Genomic DNA, 17126 nt, shown 5'->3' on the forward strand with positions numbered 1-17126 from the left:
TTCTGAGTACTGCAGTAAGCTGAAAGGGCTTTGCTTTTCACAAATAGGTCTTGTGTCAAGAAACAGGCCTGAGGAAGAGGACCAGTACTGGCTGAGCATGGGCCGTACTTTCCACAAAGTCACCCTAAAAGACAAAATAATTACTGTGACTCGCTACCTGCCCAAGTGAGTATCTCTCTGCTTGAGCAGTTTGCTGTCAGTGTTCAGATGAACATTCTTCTCCAGCTCTGTGCTTGCTGGAAAGACACCCTCTTTCTTTTTAGAAGAAAGAGAAGTACCTGTATCAATAATACTGAGATTAATGCTTGTATTTGATCTTGTAGGTATCCATATGAATCTGCTCAGATAAACTACACCTACAGCCTGTGCCCCTCGCACTCTGACTCTGAATTTGTCTCTTGCTGGGTAGAATTTTCCCATGAGAGACTAGAAGAGTACAAGTGGAATTACTTGGATCAGTATATCTGCTCTGCTGGCTCAGAGGATTTCAGGTGAGAGCTCGTTTTCCATCCAGACTGTTCTGTGTCCTAATTGCCTCTTTTCCTTTCTGACCTAAAATTTCGTCATCAAGTTCAACCCAGGAGTGCTCAGTACTCCAGGGACAGTATCTGTCCTGCTTTCACTGTTAGCTCCCAGCAGCTGCTGCCCTGTGGGAACCTTGCTCTGTGTTGCTGCTGCATTATCTGACCTTTGATACAGACCCTTGATCTCAAAATTCAGCATGGACTTCTTTTTTCCTTTGCTACAAATGCAAAGAAATAAGATGGCATTTTGTGCCACACAGATGCTTTTCTTGGCTTCTTACTGATTTCTGGATCTGACTCAAAACTTCCTTTTATTTGAAGCTGTTGCTGGTTTGCTTGAGTGCTGGGCTTGACTGCAGTCCTACTCCTAAGCTGTGGAGTAAATGCTTACCAGAAATGTGGAATATCTCCACTGGTATCAGTAGCTTTTTTGATATCTTCTCTCCACACAACCAGTCTTTATCATCTTTTCTTTTCAGGTCTCAGTCAAAATACCTCCTACGCTAATGTGCACCTTGAAAATTCCTTTTGCTTGCATATTTTTAGAGAAGAAGCTTTTGGGGCCTATCTTTACAGAAAAACAAGCATATCTCTGGGTGACAATTACCTTGTTGTCGGTGATACTCAAATGGCTGAGCATTGCTTTGCACGTGTGCTCGTTCTGTCCCAGGGACAGCAGCGAGGTGGTCGCTGCACTCAATGAAATGAGCAGCAGGTAGATTTATACTTCAGATTTTGCAAACCCCTTCCCAGGGAGCTGCTGACCTCTGTCGTGCCTTCCCCATCGCTGCAGCCTCATCGAGTCGCTGAAGTTCTGGAGGACGCGGTTCCTGCTGCTGCCCGCCTGCATCAGCGCCACCAAGCGCATCATGGAGGGGGAGGCGCACTGCGACGTGTACGGCGACCGGCCGCGCTCGGACGAGGAGGAGTGGCAGCTCCTCGACGGCTTCATCCGCTTCGTGGAGGGCTTGAACCGCATCCGCCGCCGCCACCGCTCCGACCGAATGATCCGCGTGAGTGCCCGGCCCGCCGAGCTGGGTGGGGCCTGGGCCGCAATGAGCCCATCCCGGCAGGGCGGGCGTGGTGTCCCTGAATCCATCCCGGGGGACGCTGCTGACCCGTGTGCTGTGTCTGCACGCCGTGGGGCTGACCCGTGTGCTGTGCCAGCCTGCACACCGTGGGGCTGACCCTGTGCTGTGTTTGCTCACACACCGTGGGGCTGACCCTGTGCTGTGTTTGCACACCGTGGGGCTGACCCTGTGCTGTGTTAGCTCACACACCGTGGGGCTGACCCTGTGCTGTGTTTGCTCACACACCGTGGGGCTGACCCTGTGCTGTGTTAGCTCACACACCGTGGGGCTGACCCTGTGCTGTGTCTGCACACCGTGGGGCTGACCCTGTGCTGTGTTTGCACACCGTGGGGCTGACCCTGTGCTGTGTTTGCACACCGTGGGGCTGACCCTGTGCTGTGTTAGCTCACACACCGTGGGGCTGACCCTGTGCTGTGTTTGCTCACACACCGTGGGGCTGACCCTGTGCTGTGTTTGCTCACACACCGTGGGGCTGACCCTGTGCTGTGTTTGCTCACACACCGTGGGGCTGACCCTGTGCTGTGTTTGCACACCGTGGGGCTGACCCGTGTGCTGTGTTTGCTCACACACCGTGGGGCTGACCCTGTGCTGTGTTTGCTCACACACCGTGGGGCTGACCCTGTGCTGTGTTTGCACACCGTGGGGCTGACCCTGTGCTGTGTTTGCTCACACACCGTGGGGCTGACCCTGTGCTGTGTTTGCACACCGTGGGGCTGACCCGTGTGCTGTGTTTGCTCACACACCGTGGGGCTGACCCTGTGCTGTGTTTGCACACCGTGGGGCTGACCCGTGTGCTGTGTTTGCTCACACACCGTGGGGCTGACCCTGTGCTGTGTTTGCTCACACACCGTGGGGCTGACCCTGTGCTGTGTCTGCACACCGTGGGGCTGACCCTGTGCTGTGTTTGCACACACACCGTGGGGCTGACCCTGTGCTGTGTTAGCTCACACACCGTGGGGCTGACCCTGTGCTGTGTTTGCACACACACCGTGGGGCTGACCCTGTGCTGTGTTAGCTCACACACCGTGGGGCTGACCCGTGTGCTGTGTTTGCTCACACACCGTGGGGCTGACCCTGTGCTGTGTTTGCTCACACACCGTGGGGCTGACCCTGTGCTGTGTTTGCTCACACACCGTGGGGCTGACCCTGTGCTGTGTTTGCTCACACACCGTGGGGCTGACCCTGTGCTGTGTTTGCTCACACACCGTGGGGCTGACCCTGTGCTGTGTTAGCTCACACACCGTGGGGCTGACCCATGTGCTGTGTTTGCACACCGTGGGGCTGACCCGTGTGCTGTGTTTGCTCACACACCGTGGGGCTGACACACCGTGGGGCTGACCCTGTGCTGTGTTAGCTCACACACCGTGGGGCTGACCCATGTGCTGTGTTTGCTCACACACCGTGGGGCTGACCCTGTGCTGTGTTTGCTCACACACCGTGGGGCTGACCCTGTGCTGTGTCAGCTCCCACACTGTGGGGCTTGGGAGCAGCGTGAGGGAAGTTTCCCTGGGGTGAGCATCCCGTGCTGCTGTGCCTGGAGCCAGGCTCAGGACAGTCCTTGCTCAGGTACATGCCACAGGCTCTTGTGCACTCTCTTGGCCTGGCACTGCTCTGTTCTGTACCGTGGCCACGAGCCTGGTGCCTCCTCTTTGCAGGTGTGCTCTGCTCTGTGCTGCAGGTGGGCTTGGCCTGGGCTCACCACCCTGCCTGGTGATGCAGACACTTCATCAGAGGGGGCTGAGGTAGTTAGCTGGTCACTTCTGGGTTAACCCGGGTGGTTCTGTGCTGCAGATTGGGAAAAAAGAAACATGTGAGTGAATTTTTTGGTGAACAGTAGTTTCAAGAGGCTGAAGAGAAACTGGCTAATGTGTATTAAATCCTGTTCCCATTCTCACAGTAAATGGAGTAGTTTATTTTGAAGCAAATCCACCTTTTCCAGAATAGCAAACATTTTATTTTCAGAATAATGTCCACACAAGACACTAGGCTATTCCATTTATTGTGTACCAGTGCTTTGACTCCCTTTTTGAAGTGTGCTTAATAAAGCCCTGCTGACATGAGGTAGTGTGTTCTTGCTTACTCGTTAAGCCTAGCTTGACTAAGTCTGTGCTTCCATTTTTCCTTTGTTAGAAAGGGTCTGCCATGAAAGGCTTGCAGATTGCTGGCCCAATTCCCACTCACTCTCTGGAGCAGTCTGGGCCTCCCATTGGGAAGAAAGGAACCTCAGCACTCTCAGCTCTGCTGCAGATGGAAGCCAGTCAGAAGTGAGTCTCTGCAGGCTGTGTGAAGGGCCTAGAACATCCTTCCTGCGTGTTGCATTTGGGGAACTTTGCCTCATGCTGTGTTAAATACATAAGAGATTCATATTTTTAATGCTAAATTAGTGTTACACATGCATAATAAAACTGAGTTCAAGGGTCCATGTTGTTTGTGGGGGTAAAAGGTACTTACAGAATGTTGGATCTGTGCCTCGGTGTGTGGGAAAGCAAATCTCTGAAAATACAGCAGTACCCCTCTGCAACAATTGCCTTTGGGGGAAGCTGACACAAAGTATGTTTGAATAAACTCTGTATCCCTTCCTTTTCTCAGGACGCTGGGGGAGCAGCAGTCAGCCATGCTTTCTGGGAAGAGCTCTGGCCAGCCTCCGGAGAGTGGGAGCATTGCCATCACACCCACCTACATGGACAGCCCTCGCAAGGTGAGCACTCCTTGAGCTGCTGTTTCTACACAAGAGTTCCTCCAATAATCAAAGATTATTTCTCTGAGCACTTGGCTGCATCATACCACATCTTACTCTCTAATCCAGTACGGGCTGCTGCTGTACTGCCTTTGTGTGCAAGGGCAGAGGAATTCAGTTCTGTAAGTGTGACAGTGATATGGAATCCCTGGGATGCCATCTCAGCATTTTGCTGCTCTAAGTGCTGTTTGCTGATTAGAGCATTTCCTGTGCTGGTAGCACATTTCATCTCAGTTGTGCCTTGCCTGTTGGGTGTAGCAGCACAGTGCTGTGTGCATCTGTGTGCAGGCTGTCTTGGAGAGCAAAATCCTGCTCTAGATTGTGACTGTGTGAACACTGAGTGGGATTTGAACAGCAGGAGCTTGAGGCTCTTGCCTCTGTTTAGAGGAGGAGGTGTGTTCCTGAGAAGTGATTTAGATGTCATTCCTTCACTGGCTGGACTCCAGGCTGGAGAAAGTGATCTTCCTGGAGCTCTCTTGAGACACTTAAAGAAAAGATGTGCTGTCCCTCAGCCTTTCTGTCAACTGTTCTGAGACCCAGGAGAGCAGGAACTCTGCCTCCAAGTCCAACCAGAAATATTTGATTATTGTTCTGTGTTCTGACATGGAGGTCTTTCAACAGAAGTAACAAGGAACTGAATAAAGGTAGAGGACTTAAATATGACCTGTCTTTGCTTTCAACAGTTCAAGTATTGCAGAGAAAAAGCTCTCGGGTTCACCACTACCCACCACTTCTCTCAGCATTTTTCTCTAAGCATCTAATGTTTCTACATCCACTGTTTAGTGCCACCAGCAGGAACAGGTATTGTGTTGTCCTGGAGACCTAGATATTGAAAGCTGAAGTGGAAGAGTAACTGTGATCATCTCAGTACTAGACACTCAATCATAGTATCAGTGTTTGGAGAGCACAGATGAGTCTGGAGCAGGATGTGCCAGGCCTGGAAACAGCAGCTGCTCAGACTGACTTGAGGCATGTGTGCAACCTTCCACATGGTAATTCAGGCTTTGCATGCCTCTCCTCTACCATTTTGAAATGTCAGCTTCTCTCTTTAAGTACAGAAATCTGAAATGTCCCTTTCTACCAGTAGAGCTGGTGAAAATTCCATGTAAGAATGTTGTGTCCAATTGTTCTGCATGGCAGAGGGGGGAAAGGCAGAGTGGGCTTCCCTAGCAGTGGCACAGGAGTGTGCTGGGGCCAAATGAGCAGACCCTGTGCTACCAGAAAATGCCATCGTGAGTAATGTTAGAAGTAATGTTCAAAAGCCTCTCTGGAAGGCAGACTGGAGACTCTAGAAGAGTGTGTTATCAACTGAAGGCCTTTCATGCTGCAGCAGTAAGCACTCCTGTAAATATTTACACACAGGCACTGGGAGATAAGCAGTTGGAATCTCCTAATTGATGGCTCATGCCTGTTGGAAGGATGCCAGTGGGCAGGCAGCATTCAGCAGCGTGTGCCTGGTGTCACAGCCCCTGCAGGGCTCCTCAGCACAGGGAGGGCTGGCTTGCCACAGAACTGACAAATTGTCACAGCTCTGCCAGCAGCCAAGGGAGCAAGGGCTTTTCTAGGATGCTCCTCAGTGCTCAAGCTATTCCAGACCAAAACTGAGCCACTGGCTTCACTTTGCTTTGTTTCAGAGTAGAATTGACAAGGCACTTCAGCCAGTTCCTGGGCTGAAGTGTGGTTTTAACCCAGTGAGTTCACCTGACCCATGATCTGTTTGGGAAGTCTTTGCCCTTATGGATCCAGGGCTCTTGGCTCTGCTTCTGCACTATGTAAACTGCCAGTCATGTAACCCTGGCATTGATTCTTTCCAGAAAATGTTTTATATGCATGTACCAAGGTAAGCATCATCTTAACTGCAGGCTAGACAAAAATATTTTGCCGAGGGAACAGAATAAAGAATTGCAAATAGGCAATGAAAATCTAGATGAGTTCCACTGCATTGTCTTTTGTGATAAGAGAATCTTGACATGTCTTTGAATAGCAGCTGGGGATAAATTCACCGGGGTTTGTAAGTAGGCAGGAACATAGCACAGGCAGTGTCTGTTTAATTTTGCATGAAGTATTAAACACAGTGCTGGAAGGATCTTTGTGATGAGATTTTCTTCCCTTTCCTTTGCACCATACCAGACCCGCATTTAAGAGGAAGAGGACGCTTCCTGAAAAGAGCTCCTTTGCCTCTCCCTCTTTATTGTTTGAATGTCCAACAGATTAGAAAAAAAATCTGTTCTTCTCTGGATATTTGTCACTATACCTGTGGTCTCTGTATTTCAGTTTTGTATTTGGGATGGAAGCCCCCATACTTCAGAGCCCAAGACTTTCTCCTTTGAAGTATGGAGGGAAGGCTGCAGGTTCAATTGCATTCTGATCAGTGTGGGTTTAAAAATTTTGGGAAAGCATCTGTGCCCAGGAAGAGCAATGTCTTGTTACAGAGAGAGAAAGTAAGGATGTGTGTGTAATTCCTGATGCTGTGCATTCTGCTGCATCTGACCTTCTGGGTCTGGGGTTTGCATTCTCCTCATACTTTCTCTCTGTGGTCACTTCATACTTGCACAACCTTGTATTTGCTTTTCTTCAACTCCTTGTTCCTGTTGCTGTTGCCATTAATGGGCCTCCCTGCTCTGATACCTTCAGGATGGGGCCTTCTTTATGGACTTTGTTCGCAGCCCACGCACAGCTTCAGCCTTCTACTCCCAGGTTAGTTTGGAATGGCTCGTTGTCATCTCTGGCTTTTATACTGAGCTGATGGACAGCACTGGTGTCCTGATCTTGCCACACTGGGAACCCCTGCTAGTTTCCAGATACTCATTGAGAGTGAGATGTACAGCATGGGCAGGACAAAGTGGCAGATGCAACCATTTTTTTCCACCACTGAATGTTTGTGCTGTGTTTTGGCTGTTCATGTGCCCTGTCTCGCTGTCCTTTGCAGTAGTGTCTTGTCAACCATTAAAGCTGCTCTTTTTGTTTTTCAGTAAGTGCTTGTTTTCCATCTTCCCTCGCTGAACAAAATGGCAACAGCTCACTTGTCTGGTTCTTGGCTAAATTTCCTCTGTGGTGTTTGAGTGACAGGTTACTCTGGAGATAGCCAAGTCAAATTGTGTCCTTGGATTCTGGAACAACTGAGGCTGAAAATATACAGTGTCATCTTGCTTTAAAAGAGTCCTTGTGACAGAAGTCATTTGTGCACTTAACCCCAGTTAGGAATTAGCAGTAACAGTGTGGCCACAGGAAATGCTGCTGCTGGAAGGGAGCCCTGAGGAGGGAGAAAGGCTTTTGCTGCCTGTGGGCACTGTAAAGTTGACCCTGGAGCATCTGCTGGTTCTGGCTGCCCAAAAAGGGACAGCTGCCATTAGAGATTTTTGGGATGTGAGAAATGGCATAAATAAAGGACTCTTGGCTGTCAGACCGAAGTCAAGCTAGCAGCTTTGGGATTTTTAGCTCTGTGTGTGTGCTGTGGATTCATCACGGCAGAGCAGCCCCCATGTTTACACCAGCCTGAGTTAGAGTTACTCTGCTGTTCGTGTTCTCTCCCCCACCTCTCCAGCTTTATGTAATGTGCCTTTACTAAACCATACGTGTTACTGACAGATGGCAATTACAGCCTGTACTTAGCCAAATCCTTCAGCATGCATGCTCTTTCTGAAATGATTTTATGTTAATTTCGTGAACTATTCAGTCTACCATTGGAATAGTGTGAGTGTTCCTGCAGGAGGAATGTGTTCCTGTTGTCTTGGCGACATAGGTGTGGGTGGGTGTCAACCAGCCTTCTCACACTGCCCTGAGAAGGGAGGGAAGTAGAGGAGCTGATTTTTTTGGGGCATTATGAAACTTGAATTTGTGTGATACATTTGCTTATTTTTGAGAGTTAGACTGGAAACTGTATTTGCTAAATACTGACTACCTTTCCATAGTGATAAAGTGTCCTGTTCTGTCTATTGTGTGCTTATAATCTTAGTTATTCCCTCAGGTTGAAAATGTCAGGTTTGGACTGGTTCACCAGTAGTTCTCTCAGTGCAGTCGTTACTGGGTTGGTGATCCTCACCTTTTATTTGGGTCTGAATTTGTTGTTTGTCAGGAGCTCTGTAGTGATGACAAAATAAGACTGTATTTATCCCCTCTGCATATGCTTGTGCCTCCTTAGAGTCTTGCTTGCTGTTGACTAACCTGGGCTGGGGCAGGGATGCTGTGGGGAGGGGAGACGATGGGGAATGGATGCCGTGATGGATTTCAGGGGGTGTTGCTGTGTTTGCTCCTCCAGGTGTCCATTGATCAGTCGGTTCCTGCAGCCTCAGACAGCAGCACCCTGCTGCCCACGGGGCAGGGCCCTGACAGGGGCAGCGCCCAGGCCCTGGGGAGCGCCCAGAGCGCCGCAGAGCCGGGATACAGCACAGCTGCTGCTGCAGAGGGCAGGTAGGACACACAGCAGGGCTGTGCTGCAGGGCTGCTCCGTTCCAGCCCCTTCCTGCTGTCAGGGAATGGGCCCTGCCACGGGAGCCTGGGAACAGGCTGTGCTGTGCCTGGCAGCACGGGCAGGCACTTGTCACAAGACCTTACTGCAGCATTGCCACGTGCACACAGAGTGGTAGTAAAATAAGCCCTGCAACCCAGTTTTCCAGAATTAAATGAACACAGGGCCTGATTTCTCCACCCACAAGAAGGGCTTCATTCTTCAAGAAATGAAGACATTCCATTTCTGAAATCTGCTAGTAGGAAACCAGGCTTTGAATTAACATCTTCTGTCTGTTTTGGCAAGGAGGGGGGGGGCCTTGGATCGAGTAGGTTGATGAAATCCAAGAGGTTCTAACCTGGAGGCAAGACACTGGGGAGGAAGCAATGTTGAAAATAAACTTCATTAGCACCTGTTTCCTGTGGTTGTATATTATAGTAAAAAGAAAATTAGCCAGCTTCAAAATGTTTGCTCTCAATTGCTGCTGAGTACAGCTGGATGTGACATACTGTGCATTTTATCCATATAGCAATGTCCTGGTGACCTCAGGGGGGAAATACTCATCTGGTGCTTTTAGTTGTCCTTCTTGAGATGAAAAAGGAAATAAATGTGACAAAGTCATTGTTGAGAAGAGAGGGCAGTTTTCTTAAATGTACATATTTAAACAAATCTGGCAGCCTTCTTGATTTCTGAATGTGCTTCTGTTTACTGCCCAGCTCTCAGCAGTGTTCAGCAAGTGCTCTGACTTCCTCCTCCACTTTGGTAGAGATTCTTGAAGCCATGAAACACCCCACGTAAGTTTTTAATATAAATGTGCTTAACATCTGATGAGATGTTTAACAAGAGGACATGAGAAGTGGAGTCACTCAAAGGAGAGCCCCATGTCAGCTGTTGGAGAGTTTTAAACTTCCTTTTGTTATTCAGTTCCAGACTCTAATAAGGAATTTTATAGAAATTGAGATACGAGCAAAGACCTCAATTATTAGAGTCCCAGAACCTTGTCAAATGAAGAATTCCCAGTAAGTCACTGAAGTGCTGTCAATGTCAGCTGTTCATCTTGTTACCAAGAGCCAATGAGACATCACTCCAGGGGCCCTGTACATTTCTTGTCCTGTATTCCAGCCTTCCTCCCCCTTTTTCTCTTTCCCCCACAGTGATTTTTGTCTTTGTTGCTTATAAGAGCTCTCAGCCAGGCTGTGTTAACTGTGCCTTGCTGTGCTTCAGCACAGGGATCCAGCTGCTGTCTGAGCAGAAGGGCCTCTCCCCCTACTGCTTCATCAGTGCAGAGGTTGTGCACTGGCTGGTGAACAACGTGGAGGGGGTGCACACCCAGGCCATGGCCATCGACATCATGCAGGTAAGGAAACTCCCAGGATTGTGTGGAGGGGCAGAAATGCTTCACTCTGGGAAGAAAGTAAAGTTTTAGAGCAAAGCATAACAAGAATTTCTGTTCCTTGTTAAAATCTTCTTATGGATGAGTATTGAAAGCAGTGCTCAACAGAATATGAGGTAATGATGACATTTTTTGGATTCCCCATCACAAAACAGCAACATTCTTCAGTAGTAATAAATTTCTTTTCTACTTACATGATGATGGTTCTGTTTATAACCTCCAGTGGTTCTTGCCAAGTGCTCTGCGTTGTGTTGGAATTGAGGCTCTAGGCTGTGATTTGGTTTTCCTTTCTGATAATTAGTTAATAAAGTTGTGATAAAACCAGCATATGACCTTTCTGTTACAGATGCTGAAGCAGACACGCTTTATGCAGGAACACTGCTTGTATTCATCAAGGGATTTTTCTGTATTGAACTGTGTCAGGGGCAGAAGGTTGGAAATGTTCTGGAGTTCATTCCTCTGCTGAGATCCCATATCAATTAACAGAGAACTTAGAATGTTTCCAAACTCTAACCTTCTATAAATCCATCTATAAAACCAGAGCAGGGTATGGGAGGAAGACAGACATCAGTGGAAAGGTCAAATGTAATTTCTCAGGGAGATAAGAAATTGCTACATTTACTGAATATCAAGAGATAACTTTGCTGGTATTCTTGTTAGGCACATATCTGGACAAAAAGATGTCAAGGAAAAGAAAATTACTTCCTAATGTTCTCTAGCAACCTTTTTATGTAACTGGAAGTGTGATTTCTTTTTTATCATGTTTGCTCTGTTCTTTCTTTTTCTTGTTCAGAAAATGCTAGAAGAGCAGCTTATTGTCCATGCATCTGGAGAAGCTTTACGAACCTTCATTTATGGCTTTTATTTTTACAAGATTGTTGTGGACAAAGAACCAGACCGAGGTCAGCACTGTTATTACAAGACTTTCCCCACTATCCCTTTGCATAACCACTAGGCTGTTCCTGATTCTTAGGGGTGCTGCCGCAGGAATCATTTTGGGAGCAACCAAAACCACAGATCTCAAGCGAGTCTGAGAAATTCAGACTTTTTAGTTAATGAAAAAAAACAAGAATAGCAGAAAACATCAAGTAATTTTTATGCTGTTTTTCATCAAGAGCTGCTTTTGTGAGTGCTGTCCCCCTGTTTCTAACCCGTTGCCCTCCCCTGTGCAGTGGGGCTGCAGCAGCCTGCCATGTGGCACACGGCTGCCATGGACGACTTCTCGGCCTTCCAGAGGAAGTGGTTCGAGGTGGCCTTTGTGGCAGAAGAGCTGCTGCACTCGGAGATCCCGGCCTTCCTGCTGCCCTGGCTGCCCAGCCGCCCCGCCTCCTATGCAAGTAGGCACAGTTCCTTTAGCCGCAGTTTCGGAGGACGGAGCCAGGCAGCTGCACTCTTAGGTAGATGCACAGCACAGGTGACAGCTGGGGAAGCTCAGGGGATCCTTTGAAAGGGGAAGAGCAGCCGGCCAAGGGGATGATCTCACGTGGACCAGCAGCAAAGCTGCAAATTTCATGCTGGCCTTGCAGTGTCGTGCATGTCGTTCTCATTGCTGGAGGTGTGTTTCATTGGCTGGGCAGGAAACTTGTATTGGAAAACAAGAAAAAGTGTTTCTTAAAATATCCCTTCTTCCTGAACCACTGGAATTCAGGGAGGAAGATATTTTGTCTCCTTGCAAATCCAGAGAGATTCTTCACAACCTGTAAGGAGTATGGAGGGATAAGCTGTGAGAACAGCAAAGCAGCCAAAATGTTCTTTAAATTATGTGTCTAATTGCTTCCTGGGGGCAAAAGCCACAGTGAGGTCCAGATGTGTTAGCAGTTGTCTGTGATGTGCTGGAGGCTTTTCAGCTAATCTGAACCAGACTCGTGGCATTACTGAGTCTGTGAAGCCCAGCTGCAGATGATCCCTGTGCTGTGGAAGCAGTAGGAAGATCTTGCTGCTGGGCAGGACCCCGTTAGTGTCTAAAGTTCTCTGATGTGTGGAGAGTAACAGTGCCTGCCTCTAGCAGCCCATGAAACACCCTGGCTGCTGACTGACCCTGCTGCTTTGTCAGCTTCGTGTTGCATATCCAGGCCAGCCTGAGTCACTTGCTTTTGTTCTTCTTTCCTTATTTAAGAGAAAAATCATTGCTGTGGAACTGCAACTTCAGGTTTATTTAGATGCATCTGTTAAAGGGCTAGCAATTAAGGATAAAAAGAAAAAAATAGCTGTTCTCCTGTTGTGTAAATTTTACCTTCTGAAGAGAAATACCTTACTGCTGGTGTAGTATCTCTTAAACCTGAAGTCACAGTAATCCTTGAGTATTTCTGAGAGCCTTGTTTGAAGAGGAGCAGCACCAGAAATGGGAAAGCATTAAGGATAGGAAGTCTGAACTAATGGTTAATTCCCTGAAGTCAACATATGCAGGTTATTTTCCCTGTCACACGATAAATCTGTTGCCTTGGCTGGTATCCAACCTCATTAGCTCAGCGCCTGGCCAGAGCTGAAGCCTGAATGCAGGCTGGCATCAAAGTATTGTGGAGGCTGCAGGCACTGGGGCCAGCTCCTGTTCATGGTTTGATCCCTTACTCACTGTTTAGCCTGAGAAAACCAGTTCACATTGCTGTCTGTGCTCTGCTGTGAGCTGAGACTGAGACTCAGCAGGCCTGCAGCCATGGGGATGAGTAAAGTGTGCCTCAGTGTCCCCCTCCCCTTTCATTTGACACCAGCCAGGAAAGGAGGGTGTTCCTGCAGCATGTGCTATCACACACCTGTGTAGCTCTCCTTTTCCTTTCATTGGCATTATGTCCATTTTACTATTTAACTAGTTTGTAGCCCTTGAAATGAGTGATAAATGCCTTTAGATTGCTCTCATGCAGTCTAGATTTTCCAGGAATTATAGTTGCTTGTAGAAAAATTGAGTGTGGAAGTTTTTTCTTATAAAAGAACTGGTTTAAATGGTGCTTCTGTGCTGTTTCTCTTCTAAACAGTATTCAAAAAAAACTTCAGCAGTTCATCTGAGGTAAAGAGCTTTACTAAACCCAGATGACCCCTGGTCCACGTGACTTCATTTGTTCCTCTCTTGGTCTTGATTAGGTTGTGGTTTTTATTTCTTCCCCTCCCCACCTTCCCTAAATGTCAGGCTGTGACATAAAATTGCATGCAAGCATTGGGAGCTCTGGAACAAGCTCCATGTATCTCTCAAATCTTTATCCCTCCCAATTTCCCAGTCACTTGCCCAGTGGCTGTCCCCTTTCCCTCCCCAGTGGAAGTCTGACCTGTGGTACAGCTAATCTTGTCCCTTTGATTTATAGCAATGCATGCACTAGCACCTGTAGTCATGTATGTAGTGGAGTCTGTGACTGGAGAATAACCTGCCTGCTCCTCTCCGATTTGCTTAGTAAATCATTACTTAAATACTCAATAGTAGAAGACAATTGGGAAGCAGGTGAGTCCTCTTAAAGTCTGACCTATGGAAGCCAGAGTATATTCTATTAAAATGAGCTGGTTTTAATCAGAAGCTTCTGAATTCAGACACGTGGACATTTCTCATCAGTGTTGAATGTATTTTTGATTAGCTCACCTCGTTGGACTGGGTTCCTCTGGCTTTGCCTGTGAGCTGTAGCTGCAGACAGGGCAGAGAGAGACAGTCCAGCCCTGGCAGGAAGTCTGAACTCTCTGGGAAAAGCAGCAGTCTAAGGGAGCAGGGAGCTCATTCTTCACAGTGTGCTGGTTTGGGCACACTGGCTGTGGTGTTATCACTGACCAACACCTGCCTGACTGAGCTGCTTTGGCTTCACAGCTTCCAGGATGTTGTTTTCCAACACACTTTGTTACAAATTGGGCACCATAACCTCCTGACCATAAGTTTTGTATTCACAATATCCAAAGGAGCCAGAAAAAGAAACTCTCACAGTGTTGGTCTGACAGTACCAGATTAACTCAGAAATTGCAAACGACACGTTTCCCAAAACCAAAAATGGGTCTTATTTGTGAAACAAAACTGGGTGATGTTCTTTCATTTTTGTTGTGTTTTTATTCTTCATGTTCTACGCTGCAGTAATAGCAATGTAAAGGATTTCCTTACAACCTTGAAAGTGCCTCCCAGGTAACTTGCACTAGAAGTGAAGGTGGGAACTTTCCATCTACCTTCAGGAAGGATTTCAAAATTTTTTTTAAAATACCATCAAGCCATCAAATTATAAGATAATTTAAAAGCTGACCCTATAAAGGGGTGCACATCTAATTCAGCAAGAGATAACAAAACCCATCCCTCATGCATGCAGCAATGAGAAGGGCTGAAGTTTCCCCATAGAAGCCTTGCAGCCCATTGTTTTCTGTCAATTTTTAATGTTACAGAAATGTTAAATTACGTATTTGTGTAAAGAAAAGTTGAGAGTGATGCAGTGTTTCATGGCAGGACTCTGGTCTCCAGGTCAGGAGATCTGGGTTCTGTCCCAGCCTTGCCCTCTGTGTGACACTGGCCAGGTCACTTCCACTGCTGTGCTTCTCCCCCTCTCCTGCCTGATACCTGAGGGGTTCTTCTCTAGGATGCTGGGGCGTGGGGCACAAAGGGAGCTGCACCTGGGGCACGATCCCAGCCCTTGCTGCAAAGCTCCAGGAGCTATTGCAGTGGTCAGAATGCTGCTGCATGTCTTGGCTGACTGTTTGTGCTTTTACAGAAAGTGATGGATGTGCACTTTCAACAATGCGGTAATGTGGGATATTGATAGGGGATTAAAGAAACAAGTTTAACTTCTAATCTCCTGTAGCTGGGGAAAGTCCTGGAATGCTCCTGCCCCATGGAACAGCATCCTGTTGTGATTTCTGGTGGAGGCATATAGAAATATTTGGAATGTTTTGGGCATGAAGGAGCTGGTGTTGTCTAGCCATGCTTAGTTATGACACCAGTTGCCTGTTGATTGACTGCTGGATTCTTGGTTCTCTCTCCTTATTGCAGCTGAAATGTCTTTTGACTGCTTGGGGTGGTGATTCTGTGGCACATACCCCTGACATGAGAAATACTTCAGGATTTTTGTCTTTTATGATCTGGATGAGCGGCATTCTGGGACTATTCTGCTTGCCCAAAAACACCTGGGGAGGAATGGGAACACAAATTAATTTCAAACTACTTATCTTGGTTCTTGTGTTCCCTTCATCCTGTGTGCCCCCTTGTCTCTGCACGCCCGTGTGCCGCGGCTGCGCAGCCGCCACGGTGCCCGAGCAGCGCACGGTGACGCTGGACGTGGACGTGAACAACCGCACCGACCGCCTGGAGTGGTGCAGTTGTTACTACCATGGCAACTTCTCCCTCAGCGCCGCCTTTGAAATCAAGTTACACTGGATGGCAGTGACTGCAGCTGTTCTCTTCGAGATGGTGAGATCCTGAAATGCCTGTGTGGCCTCTGCATCCCTTGGACAACAGGGGACATTGTATGAGGAATGTCTCTCTTAGGCAGAGGGACAGTGGCTTGCATCTGCCTTTATTTCCATAAGTAATATTCCTGGTGATTGTTAGTGTTGCTGCATCTGGTCAGCATTTATCACACCATCTATAGTCATTCTGTCTGCAGGAGTGTGTTCTGCTTTTAGTGGGTTTTATGCACAGTATGCAGAGATCAGCACAGGTCAAGGTGATAAATTTAAGTCCCCCTTAGGCAAATTTTAAGCCCTGAGCCAGGTCTTTGGAAAAAAATCTGTTTCACATTACATTCCTTCTATCCCCAAACCTTAAAACTTTAAATCTCAGTGGAATTGCTTTCATAACAGGGCTTTTCCAGGCAATGTGTTCTGGAATGTTGTAGGGGTTTTTTAACTTACTGAAAACATTTTGAATTGGAAACATGTCACTTTTTAATTTTTGGATTAAATTTTTAGATTTCATTTTTAGATTTTTTTGGTTTCCCTAACGTAGCTTCTGTAAAACTTGAATTATTTAACATCAGGTTTTACCCCAGCCAGACAGCACTAGGTAGTTGGTTTTGCTTTTATTTAAAATCAATTGCACTGTTCCAGTAAAGCAGAAGTATTTAGCCACTGGTGATAAGTAGGCTGAATCAGTTCCTGAAAAATGTCCAATTTAAAGTGCTTTCTGATTGATGGGGCACTTCTGAAAAAGGAAAGCCTGATGATGTCTTGTGCTTGTCCTGCTTTGCTTGCAAGGACGTCGGTGTGCCTGCCACGCAGGGCGAGCCGGGCCTGGGGAGAACTGAGCGTGTCTGATCTATTCCTGGGAAATGAGTTGCTCTTTTGCACATAAGTGCCCTTTGTCAGCTGGCGTGTGTGCCCTGATTCAGTGTTTGAATTTCTCCTCAGGTTCAGGGCTGGCACCGGAAGGCCACGTCCTGTGGGTTCCTGCTGGTGCCAGTCCTGGAGGGCCCCTTTGCTCTGCCCAGTTACCTGTACGGGGACCCGCTGCGAGCTCAGCTCTTCATCCCCCTCAACGTGAGCTGCTTGCTGAAGGAGGGCAGTGAGCATTTGTTTGATGGTAAGAAATGCACTTCGTTTGACGCCTCAGGGTGCTTTGTGCAAACAGGTCACTGTGGGCACATAGCTGATGTAGAGAAGCTCCTTTACCAGGCAGCCTTGTGTGGCTGAAGGAGCTGTTTCACAGGTCAGCAGCCCCTCGGGAAGCTGTGCTGGAGGAAGCTGTGCTGGCAGGCTGAGTGTGGCAGCAGGAACACACAGGAGGGGTGCTGTGCTCTCCCCAGGCGTGCACACCCTTACAGAGCCCGTTCTGAGCAGCAGGAACACACAGGAGGGGTGCTGTGCTCTCCCCAGGCGTGCACACCCTTACAGAGCCCGTTCCTGGCTCCAGGAACACACAGGAGGGGTGCTGTGCTCTCCCCAGGCGTGCACACCCTTACAGAGCCCGTTCTGAGCAGCAGGAACACACAGGAGGGGTGCTGTGCTCTCCCCAGGCGTGCACACCCTTACAGAGCCCGTTCTGAGCAGC

The 17126-nt window shown here is 48.0% G+C and overlaps 1 protein-coding gene across 5 annotated transcripts in view; it reads left to right on the forward strand.

Moving 5' to 3' along the window:
• The window catches only part of DEPDC5 (DEP domain containing 5, GATOR1 subcomplex subunit), a 42712-nt gene that overhangs the window by 22008 nt on the left and 3578 nt on the right, over positions 1–17126 (forward strand). For 2 of the 5 annotated variants that reach the window (XM_063416448.1, XM_063416449.1), the window contains exons 28-40: positions 48–165; positions 324–491; positions 1318–1537; positions 3746–3879; positions 4205–4313; positions 6987–7049; positions 8611–8762; positions 9516–9593; positions 10024–10156; positions 10986–11094; positions 11365–11589; positions 15379–15548; positions 16487–16658. In XM_063416448.1, coding sequence (XP_063272518.1) covers positions 48–165; positions 324–491; positions 1318–1537; positions 3746–3879; positions 4205–4313; positions 6987–7049; positions 8611–8762; positions 9516–9593; positions 10024–10156; positions 10986–11094; positions 11365–11589; positions 15379–15548; positions 16487–16658 — 1851 coding nt within the window. The remainder of the gene's footprint in view (positions 1–47; positions 166–323; positions 492–1317; positions 1538–3745; positions 3880–4204; positions 4314–6986; positions 7050–8610; positions 8763–9515; positions 9594–10023; positions 10157–10985; positions 11095–11364; positions 11590–15378; positions 15549–16486; positions 16659–17126) is intronic. The other 3 variants (XM_063416452.1, XM_063416453.1, XM_063416451.1) reach the window with 2 other exon arrangements.

This window comes from Prinia subflava, chromosome 19 (assembly GCF_021018805.1).
Source record: "Prinia subflava isolate CZ2003 ecotype Zambia chromosome 19, Cam_Psub_1.2, whole genome shotgun sequence".
NCBI classification, from domain to species: domain Eukaryota; kingdom Metazoa; phylum Chordata; class Aves; order Passeriformes; family Cisticolidae; genus Prinia; species Prinia subflava.